Source organism: Ctenopharyngodon idella, chromosome 6 (genome assembly GCF_019924925.1).
Source record: "Ctenopharyngodon idella isolate HZGC_01 chromosome 6, HZGC01, whole genome shotgun sequence".
Classification (NCBI taxonomy): domain Eukaryota; kingdom Metazoa; phylum Chordata; class Actinopteri; order Cypriniformes; family Xenocyprididae; genus Ctenopharyngodon; species Ctenopharyngodon idella.
Genome location: NC_067225.1, coordinates 18,881,106 through 18,893,004, shown reverse-complemented (window position 1 = coordinate 18,893,004; position 11,899 = coordinate 18,881,106). Strand labels below are relative to the sequence as shown.

At 35.6% G+C, this 11,899-nt stretch overlaps 1 protein-coding gene across 2 annotated transcripts; it reads right to left on the bottom strand.

Moving 5' to 3' along the window:
* Positions 1–5,618: 5,618 nt before the first annotated feature.
* Positions 5,619–11,634, bottom strand: phb2b (prohibitin 2b). Of its 2 annotated transcripts, XM_051897553.1 has the most exons (11): positions 11,537–11,598; positions 10,397–10,434; positions 10,111–10,240; positions 9,428–9,512; positions 9,224–9,303; positions 8,875–9,059; positions 8,605–8,734; positions 8,419–8,522; positions 6,551–6,628; positions 6,190–6,266; positions 5,619–6,021 (listed from the first exon to the last, which is right to left on the bottom strand). In XM_051897553.1, exons 3-11 carry the CDS (start codon positions 10,202–10,204, stop codon positions 6,000–6,002), a joined length of 855 nt encoding a protein of 284 aa, XP_051753513.1. In that variant the 5' UTR covers positions 10,205–10,240; positions 10,397–10,434; positions 11,537–11,598; the 3' UTR covers positions 5,619–5,999. The 2 variants fall into 2 exon arrangements, with proteins under 2 accessions (XP_051753513.1, XP_051753512.1); XM_051897552.1 differs by lacking the exon at positions 10,397–10,434 and having other exon boundaries at positions 11,537–11,634.
* Between the last annotated feature and the right edge of the window lie 265 nt (positions 11,635–11,899).

Below are 11,899 nucleotides of genomic sequence, written 5' to 3'. Positions count from 1 at the left end.
TAGTAAGAAGTATGCAAATCGTGCTGATGCCTTCATTCAGATGCTCCACAGGAGATCATGGGGATTAGCTGACCCAGAGCGCCATCTTTAGATTAAATATACGGCTCATAATTCTTCATTTGTCCTTGAAAGCCAGGATTTACTCAAACACATCAATCTCATTAAATAAACTTCCTCATCAGAAGGATTTTGTAAAGGTGAATAATAGTTTGAGTTAACCTTACTCTGTGCACATAGGGATAGTGAAGGAAATCTTTCAAAAACTACTGTAGTTTACAATGAAAAGATAACATTACAAGTTCTCAACATCGCAGAGCCAAAGGCGGAATCATATGAAATTGCATAAACAGCGTATAGAATAACACAGAACAAAGGAATAAGTATCACGAATGAAAATGGGACATTGTAACTCCGTTGCCTGTTGGCTCCAGACATCACACAGAAATAGCTGCTGAGCCAGTAGGTGTGGTGCCATGGCAACTGGGGCTCAGGTTTGATGTCACAACGACTCACCATAGCAACCAGCCCAGATTGCCTGTCACAGCATGAGGTCAGTGTTGCCATGGAGACACACCAACTGAGCAATGGGCTTGCCGTCTTTTTGCAGTGTGTGTGTGTAAGGAAGGGAGGGTGCAAACAAGCCATGTTAAAAAATGCACCGTCGCAGCCAGCACATTCCCACAATTAACATTAAGCTTATTCAGGCAGGTGTTTCACTGTTCTTGTCCAACAGAGTGGATCACAGTCTTAGGCCAGTTTTCGTTTTAAAATGCATAAGTTTTGCTACGGTTACACCTGATGTTTACACTACGGCGGCGTTTTCGAAACCTCGAAAACTGAGACTTTCAAAAACCCTGCAGACCCCGTTTTAGTTTGAAAACGCCAGTGTTTCCTTTCAGTGTAAACAGGCCAAAACAGAGACTTTTGAAAACAATGGCGTGGCTGCACACATTCGCTCTGCGTATTCTGGACGACCATGTAAACAATAACACGGAGACTGAACTGCAATCATTGCTGGCTTTGTTGTCATTTTTAGTAACCATTGTGCAGTTAAACTTTGCATTTTTTTAATAATCCAGCTACCTACATGTGCAAGAGGCAACTGTTTACACTTGTATGCGCAAGCATACGGTCATGTGACATGCGTTTTCAGTCTTATAGACGGAGATCGTTTCTGAAACGCTGTAGAAACGCCAGTGTAGACAAGGATTGTTTTCATTTTAAAACGCCGTTTTAAAACTAAAACGCACTAGTGTAAACGGGGTCTTAAATGCATGTTGGAGATTCATTTAATTTGTAATTTTTTTGCGCAAACAAAGCACTCGCGTCACTTCATAAATTGAGGTTAAACCACTGGAGTCACATGGATTACTTTAATGATGTCTTTACTACCTTTCTGGGACTTGAAAGTAGTAGCTGCGTAGGCTGTCAATAGAAGGACATAAAAATCTTTCAGATTTCATTAAAAAGATCTTTATTTGTGTTCTGAAGATGAACGAAAGTCTTACATGTGTGGAACGACATGAGGGTGAGTAATTAATGATTTGACTTCATTTTTGGGTGAACTAACCCTTTAAATCTTTATAGACACACAAAAGGTTGGTATGTATGTATAAATGCATCCTTCCAAACTTGAACCACTTAAAGGGTTAGTTCACCCAAAAATGAAATTTCTGTTATTTATTTCTAACCCTCATGTTGTTCCACACCCGTAAGACCTTCGTTCATCTTTGGAACACAAATTAAGATATTTTTGATGAAATCCGAGTTTTTTTTTTTTTTAATCTCCCATAGAAAGCAGCGAAATTACGACATTCAAAGTCCAGAAATTAGCAAAGACCGTTAAAATAGTCAACATGACTACAGTGGTTCAACCTTAATGTTATGAAGTGACGAGAATACTTTCGACTATTTTAACGTTATCTTTACTACTTCTCTGGACCTTGAATGTGGTAATTTCGTTGCTTTCTATGGGAGATAAAAAACCTTTGATTTCATCAAAAAGATCTTAATTTGTGTTCTGAAGATGAACGAAGGTCTTGCAGGTTTGGAACGACATGAGGGTGAGTACTTAATGACAGAAATTTCATTTTTGGGTGAACTAAACCTTTAAACTGCATTCCAAAATGTATAAATAAATAATTTCCTCTCTGAAGTCTTTTACTAAAACATGGCTGTTGTAAGTCTTCCACAACTGGAGCTTTGGGGAGGGCTGTGTTTATGTTTTTTTCAGCAGTGTTCGCTCACAGACGCCTGACCTACAGCCCACCTTCATGAATAAGCATGTGGCACAAACCCCCTCTCCTTCAACAGAGCTTTTCACTTTAAAGAGGGACATTGTGTAGGGGCCCATTAAGGATGAATTCAAGCTTTAAAGCCTGAGGCCACACACGTGCGGCGTCACTTTTAACCCAGCTGTATGTTATGAAAACTACAGGAACAGACTTGACTTGAGCCCAAGCTCAAACCGTTTGTACTTTTATTTAGCAGACAATCTCAGCAGCTGAATGTAATGTGATGCCATGTAGGGCAGTATTAGGAGTTGAGTGCCACCTAGTGGAGCATTTTGGCAAGTTTGACACAATAAGCTAGAGTTCCATATTCACCAGTACACAAAGGGCTTAATATGATCTAATTATACTGAGACAACACAGAGTCATATAAGAGCTTTAACACAACCCCCGATTATCCACTGAAACATGCAGGCAGTCAGCGACTTCTCAGTTCTGCTTATCTGCTTATCATGTTTATTTGCAAAAATCTTACTCTGAGCTCAGGTTAAATTTTGTATAAGAAATTAAACAGATATAATGAATAACATTTCTTACACAAATTGTCTTTTAGACAGAAGAGCAGTGTTTGGCTTACATGGGCTTTTCAATTGCCGATGTTGACACATTTAACCTGGCAGATTGCTGATATAATGCCAATATATATAATATATCATTAATTCGTATGTGATAAATCAATACATAACATACAGAGGATTTTTTTTAACATAAGAACAGGCAGCGTTGGTTCATAAAGCTTCTGGTTTGGATGGACTGCCATCTGAGTTTTTCTTTGAATTGTTAATTAAATCTTTTGCGTCATCAATAAATATATAATAATTACTAACAAATATACAATAAAGATCACTGTAAAAAACAAAAACAGAAAATTGTCATTTTCTGCCAGGGCATTATCCAGTAATTTATGGAAATTTCGGTTAACCCTAAAACACACAACACAATGGGGAATTCAAAATACAGGCAAAACACCTGTATAAAAAAAAAAAAAAAAAAAAAAAACACAATACAGAAAATATAAACATATTTATACAGTACATTGTGCCCTATTTTTACATACTTTTTGTCCCAGTATAAATCTCAGTGCTTAGAGCTCAAACACACAAAGTTCAGGCTTTATCTACTGATTCAAATACTCAAATCTGTCCTATTGTCCCCAACATTATGCCTTAGATTATGTGGACAGCCTTGACCTATGCGCCCCCTGGAAAAAAAAAAAGGTCTTAAATGTTCACAAAAAAAGAAAAAAGAAAAAAGAAAATGCATTCAACAAAACTGGAAAAAATAAATACATGTATATCCACCCACCTGTTTTAGATTACATTTTTCTGGAGAAATCACACAGACCCTCTGCACACCTGGAACCCTATTTTAGGCACTTCATCATCACTTCACTTCAAAATCATCACACATACCATCATATTTCATATCGTAGCGACAAGTCCCATCTGGCCACTGTATGACTGTCTATATGTTGTTTTTTCTTTATTCCTTTCAGATATTACCTATTGAAAACTGTGTTCAGAACACTGTGCCACCTGAATATTTCAGCTAGTTTATAACAGATCCAGCAACTGTGAAGACAAAATATTTTTGAAAAGAATCTTTTGTGTAGACAACAAAAATGACATCCTAAAAACTGTTTTTTAACTGTTAATGACCCCCCAAAAAAAAAAAAAAAATCTTTGTTTGTGCATGACCTTCACAGACATGCCTGAAATTGTCCACAAAATTCATTCCATTTTCCCCTCATCTCTTCTTAACTTTGTACACTGTGTCAATGCAGAGTATGCACAAGACGAGAATAATATCACATTAAACTGCTGCAAATACTGCATTAAAAATTATGCTGAAATTGAAGTATTCAAATATTTCAAATAAAAATAGTGTGCCTTTTCAGTTTACAAGGGTATTTGTACATTTTGGAACTGACACATGGGAAGCTAACACCTCAGGTAAACAGCCAAAAAGCCAGGGTTGCCAATGCTGATATTTTCAGTACAGCCAAATATCAGCTGATTAATCGGCTACCTGGCCAATATACTTAGAACTAGACAACCATATTCTATTTGAAGAAAAAACTTGCTAGGAGATCAAATAAAAATTTATTATGCAACTTTTTCCCTGCTCATCAAAAATGGTAGCATGTATTTAGCTTATGCAGTCTGACAAAAGGCTCAGCATCTGTTCATTGGTGCCTTTTAAAGAATGCAAATAGACAAGAGCCAATAGAAGAGCCAAACAAGCCTCACTCTACTTACTCAGTTTTGGGGGAGGGAAAGAGGCAGTTCAAAGGGTAAGCAGAGAGGCAGATTGAGCAGGATTGGACTGCTAGAGTTACCAGAAGCAAGTAGTAGAGTGATGCTTTTACAGTGCAGGCTGGTTTAATAATTAGTATTTAGTAAAATACCAAGAAATCTTTTAAAAATTAAAACAGAAAATATATTTTTTTTAGGATTAAAATATTCCAGGGTTAATCCAAAAACTAAGACAACAGTCAAAAAAGCTTAAAGGGTTAGATCACCCAAAAATGAAAATTCTGTCATTAATTACTCACCCTCATGTTGTTCTACACCCGTAAAACCTTTGTTAATCTTCGGAACACAAATTAAGATATTTTTGTTTAAATCCGATGGCTCCGTGAGGCCTACATTGGGAGCAATGACATTTCCTCTCTCAAGATCCATAAAGGTACTAAAAACATATTTAAATCAGTTAGTTCATGTGAGTACAGTGGTTCAATATTAATATTATAAAGCGACGAGAATATTTTTGGTGCGCCAAAAAAACAAAATAACTAATTATTTAGTGATGGCCGATTTCAAAACACTGCTTCAGGAAGCTTCGGAGCATAATGAATCAGCGTGTCGAATCCGCAGTTCGGAGCGCCAAAGTCACGTGATTTCAGCAGTTTGGCGGTTTGACACGCGGTCCGAATCATGATTCGACACGCTGATTCATAACGCTCCGAATCTTCCTGAAGCAGTGTTTTGAAATCGGCCATCACTAAATAAGTCATTATTTTGTTTTTTTTTGGCGCACCAAAAATATTCTCGTCGCTTTATAATATTAATATTGAACCACTGTACTCACATGAACTGATTTAAATATGTTTTTAGTACCTTTATGGATCTTGAGAGAGGAAATGTCATTGCTCCCTATGTAGGCCTCACTGAGTCATCGGATTTAAACAAAAATATCTTAATTTGTGTTCCGAAGATCAACGAAGGTCTTACGGGTTTAAAACGGCACGAGGGTGAGTAATTAATGACAGAATTTTCATTTTTTGGGTGAACTAACCCTTTAATGTTTTATCTTAAAAAAAGAAACTTGTATAACATATGAAAGTTTTTATTAGCTGTCATTTTGTGTCACATATACAACTGTATTATTTTTCAGCAAAGACATAAATCATTCCTAAAAGAATGGATGGATTTTTTTCAACCAACCTTGATTATTAAATGATCTGGTACAGTTGTACATTCCTGCCTTCATTCATAAACACAAATCTGCAGTGTTTTGATCATCAGCAAATTGTGGAGTCAAATTTAACTGACGGACCAGGACAACACCATTAGATATTTAATGACTCTTGCCCGGAATGACATATCCATTTGTGACCCAATCAGAAAAAGCCATCTCAAAGGACACACATACGGCTTCTTGTAATAGAACCTCTGACAATTAGAACGAGAGTGCTATTTGAATGGGTTACTTCTTTCCGAGTGACAATCTGCAATGAAAATAGATTGTGTCAACATCAATTACACTTTTACAAAATGTAATTAATTGTGCAAAGTGCAAACACAATGTATTTTGAGGGGTCATGCAGACTATACTGGCATTATCATACATACAGGAAGACTAGATGTATAAAGGCATACAGCTATATAGTTCTTACTTGTCAAAAGAGTCGTCCTGTAGATTCAGAACCAGACTATCCGAGCTCAGGTACACCTTGTTCTGTGAAGCTGCCACCTGGAAAACAACTTTCATCCGGTCAGGGCTTTAAAAAAGGACATCAAAACATTCAGCTTTTTCCAAAAGGACTTGAACAAAAAAGCAATCCAAGACCAGCTGAACCTTGGCAGAACTGCTAGTGAACATCAAATATTTATTTACATGGGTGAAAAACACACCTTTTTCCAAAGAGTACCGTTTACATCAGGACAACTCATTAAAAATTACGAATAAGCAAAATGCCACAATGGAATGCCTGTGGAAAACATGCTTGTGGAAAGAAGGGAATAATAACACTGTACCGTTTTGGCAATGTTCTGCGCTGCCCTGATTCTTCTGAGTTTAAGGTATCCGGGATTCTTTGTGACAGCCTCCCCTAACTGAGAATTAGATCAGACCACAAACCAAAATACATTTCTCAAATAACATTTTTCACAAAAGACACATTAATGATATTTATATTTTATAATACTAGGTAATGCTTTATTTTACAGTGTCTTTGTTACATGTAACTACTAAAGTAATCACAACAAATTATGCAAACTAACCCTAAGCCAAAACCTAATCCTAACCCTAAGTACATGTAGTTAATTGATATTCCCCTGGTTTCACAGACAAGGCTTAAGTCTAGTCCCAGACTAAAATGCATGTTTGAGCTGTTTTAACTAAAAACATCTTGCAGTGGCATATCTTAAAATATATTAGTGCCATCGATTTGTCTCAAGATGCACACCAGTAATGTTTTTTTCTAAGGAATGTTTATAAAAGCTACTTAAACATCCTAATTAAACTAAGGCCTAATCCTGGCTTAATCTAAGCCCTGTCTGTGAAACCGGACTTAAAGGGTCAGTTCACCCAAAAATGACATTTATGTCATTTATTACTCACCCTCATGTCGTTCCACACCCGTAAGACCTTTATTCATCTTCGGAACACAAATTAAGATATTTTTGATTAAATCAGATGGCTCAGTGAGGCCTGCATTCACAGCAATGACATTTCCTCTCTCAAGATCCATAAAGGTACTAAAAACATATTTAAAACAGTTCATGCGAGTTCAGTAGTTCTACCTTAATATTATAAAGCGACGAGAATATTTTTGTGCACTAAAAAAACAAAATAACGACTTTTCAATAATATAGTGATGGGCTGATTTCAAAACACTGCTTCGGAGCTTTGCGAATCGAATCAGTGACTCGGAGCGCCAAAGTCATGTGATTTCAGCAGTTTAGCCGTTTGATAGGAGATCTGAGTCACTGATTCGATTCGTAAAGCTCCGAAGCAGTGTTTTAAAATCAGCCCATAACTATATTGTTGAAAAGTTGTTATTTTGTTTTTTGGCGCACAAAAAAATATTCTCGTTGCTTTATAATATTAAGGTAGAACTACTGTACTCACATGAACTGTTTTAAATATGTTTTTAGTACCTTTATGGATCTTGAGAGAGGAAATGTCATTTGTCATCTGTGAATGCAGGCCTCACTGAGCCATCGGATTTAATCAAAAATATCTTAATTTGTGTTCTGAAGATGAATGAAGGCCTTACGGGTGTAGAACGACATGAGGGTGAGTAATAAATGACATTATTTTCATTTTGGGGTGAACTAACTCTTTAAATGTATAATTACACTGTAACAAGAACACATTAAAATAAGTGTAACCTTAATACTATTACTCTAAAAAATAACTGTAAAAAACAAAACAAATTTACACAGTAAAATACCATTTTCCATTGAAACAGTAATATACCGTAAAAACAATGCATTCTGGGTAATATTATTAGTCATTTTGACAAAATAAAATGACAAATATTACCTAGAATGCATTGTTTTTACATTATATTACTTCTGTATATTACAATGCATTCTGTATATTGCAATGCATTCCAGGTAATATTATTTGTCATTTTCAAATCATCATTTGTCAAAGTACCCTATAGGCCTCTTTTCTTAAAATGACAAATATTACCCAGAATGCATTGTTTTATGGTATTTTGCTGTTTCAATGGAAAACTGCATTTTACTCTGTAAATATGTTTCGTTTTTTTTAGTCATTTTTTAGAGTGTATTCCAAATAATAAAACCAATAACAACGATATAATATAATATAATATAATACCCATGACCTTTGGCAAAAGTAACTATTTTTAGATGCTTTTAGAAGCTCATACCATTTTGGCTGCCTGGGCCTCTCCTTCAGCTTGGATGATCTTCTGCCTCTGATCTTGTTTTGCTTTCTCCACAAAGAACTGAGCTCTTTGAGCCTCCTGCTGGGCTGAAAGACCATATTTTTTTTATTATAGTAACTATGTACACATATTTTGTGCTACAGCACTCAAGAACCAAATTTTACCTACCAACTTGTTTGGCCTCCACAGCTGCTGTGTACTCCTTGCTGAAGCTCAACTCTGTGACGGCCACATCATCGAGAATAATGTTGAAGTCTTTAGCACGTTCAAAGAGTTCCCGTCGGATGAGCAGAGAGACCTGCATGCAATCAGTGGAGAAGAAAGATAAAAATATAATCATTTTTAGACTGTATAGAGATATGAATATTCCCTTCCTTTAAATATATATCCTGTAACTAGAACTAATTTGTGGAAGCCAGATTGTAAGAGAATACCAACCTGGGCTCTTTGTGTAATTAGTTGGGAGGCATTGAATTTGGCTACCACACTCTTCAGAACTTCATTTACAATGGACGGCAACACACGCTCATCATAGTCCTTCCCTAGCTGCTGGTACAAGACGGGAAGGTTGGAAGCCACCGGTCGGGATAGAACACGCAACGCGATGTTCACCATCTGCAGGTCTGTCCACATTACAAACAACATTACTCCTCAACGTAAAGACCTTTGGACTGGCAGCCATATTTAAATAAACTATAATCAATAAGGTGAACAAATTATGACTACGTTCAAAATGGAAGTAAACAATGAAAGGCCATCAAAATTAAATAAAATAAAAAAAAATTACCTTTGCTTCCGGTTAAAGATGATATTTTTCTTGGTTTGGCTCTAATATCATATATGATTGGATACTGAATCAATGGTATCCTATAAAAAGAATGTAGTTCAAAAAAAGATTTTTTGTTACAACTTTTTTTTTCGTTATGGAAAGATTAAACACAGAGTTTGCTTTCATGCAGAAGACTATTCAATAAGTCATTAAAAAGATGACCTGAAGTGAAGACCCTCAGCAAGGACTGTGTCCATCTGCATCCCTCCAATTCTATTAAAGACAATTGCTCGCTGACCACCCTCCACTAAAGACAAAACCATTAGTGTGAGCGATGACATTGCCAATCCTCTAATTTTAATATTAACTTGAAAGTACATATTTGCACAAATACAAAACCATTCAAAAGTTTGGGGTCAGTGAGATTTTGTAATGTTTTTTAAAAATTCTGCATTTATTTGATCGATTTGAACAGTGATATAGTGAGATATTATTACAATTTAAAATAACTGTTTTATATTTTCAATATAGTTTAAAATGTCATTTATTCCAGTCTTCAGTCTCACATTATCTTTCAGAAATTATTCATTTCGATTTATTATCATCAATGTGGAAAACAGTTGTGTAGCTTAATATTTTTGTATAAACCGTGACATTTCCTTTTAGGATTCTTTGATGAATAGAAATTTCAAAAGAACAGCATTTATTTGAAATATAAATTTGTTGTAACATTGTGAATGTCTTCACTGTCACTTTTGATCAATTTAATGTGCCCTTGCTGAATAAAAAAAAAAGTATACATTTTTTATTGATCCCAAACTTTTGAATGGTAGTGCATAAATGCATGGCACTACAAAATAGCCAAGACGTTTCCAAGACGTTTTCTAATGTAATACTGGATGTACCTGTATATGTTGCTTCTTTGACTCCATAAGCAAGTGCACCTGCTCCAATTAATAACTTCAGTCCGAGTCCAGCACCCCTTGAGCCAGAGGACATGCGTCCGGCGAGATCTCTCAGGTGCTGGATGAACCTCTGTCAGAGTACAAAACAGCAGCAACAACAACACAATAACAACAACAAAACATTCATTTCAATGGAAATTACAAATGGCAATATGACTGTTACATTAATAGTAAAATCTTTAAAGGGTTAGTTCACTCAAAAATTAAATTTCTGTCATTTACTCACCCTTATGTCATTCCAGACCTGTAAAGACTTTCATTCATCTTCGAAAAACACAAATGAATATATTTTAATGAAATCTGAGAGAATTCTATCTTTGCATTGACAGTCCGCACAACTACAACTTTTCATCAACACACACATCAGATATGGTAAACAGAAGCTCAAGCACGCTTGCTTGACGTGCGAGAACCAATGGGGTTCATTTTCTGATTGTTTGCTGATCAATGTGTGTATGTGAATAAAAGAATAAATTCAATATGTTTATCATATAAATGATCAGTCTCTTCAGAAAATTTGGACTAAACTGCTTGATTCATATGGATTAGTTTTACGATCTGTTTATGAACTTTTAGAAGCGACAAAGTGGCGGTTTCGTGAACTGTCAATGGAGGGAAAGAAATCTCTCAGATTTCATTTAAAATATATTTTGTCTTTAAAAGAAGAACGAAAGCCTTACGGGTTTGGAAAGACACGAGGATGAGTAATTGATAATTTTTTCATTGTTTTTTTTTTTATGCTTTTAAGTTGTTTCCAACGAGTTAAATGAGACGACAGCGCCATCCTTTGACATTTAATGGTAATAATTCATCATGTCCAGAATTTTCCAGTTTTATAATTAACGTTGCAATATTCAAGCAATGTCTGAGACTTTATGAGCTGACATTCTGATACAGATCATGGAAGCGCAGGTACTGTAATAAACGAATTAGGCCTTGCATGTAGAATCATGTCAACTTCAGACCAAAAGAAATTTGTTACAGGTAATATTAAACGTCAAATGCCCAACATTCTAGTAGACCAGCCGGCATCAGGAGTCAGGATTTCAGCACCACAGCATGTTACTGAGAATCAGTAAACATTAATATTTAAATTCCTACTTCAAGAACCAGTTATACGGTCTAATTTTAGTTTAGACCTCTGTTAAGAGGTCAGACAACAGGTTTAATGTGCTTTAGTGTATGAGAGCACAACAGACTTACTGGTCATGTACTGTACATGTAACACTCTCTTTCTGTTTATATGTCTGTTACCAAGCTGAATATGACAGTGAGTAAAAAGTTGGGCTTTGCATTACCTATCATTTATAAAATTATAATTTTATACATGTGTATTTTTTTTTAAGAAATAAGGCGGTATACTCACGTTAGGCTCTTTATTCGCCATGCTTGCAAGAGCTACCCAAGGTCGTCACGAACAACTTCCGCTCCGACCGGAAGGAATTCTGGGTAATGTAGTACTCTTGGTTATTTCTGTTTTGGACATTTCTACATAGTGGACAGCCACTCTTTAGAAAATAATTATAGGCTAATTCCAAGGTTATATGTGGTAAATTAAAACAAACTTGATGTAACTTTATGACAACCGTTAAGATATTTTAAGTGGATAAAAATATGTTCTCTTTTGTAAAAACTAATTTATTTTGTGGGATTCATTAATAGGATCCATGTAATCCATGTAAAGAGCAAAATATACTACTGTTTTAAAACTTTTAAAGTAATTCTGGTT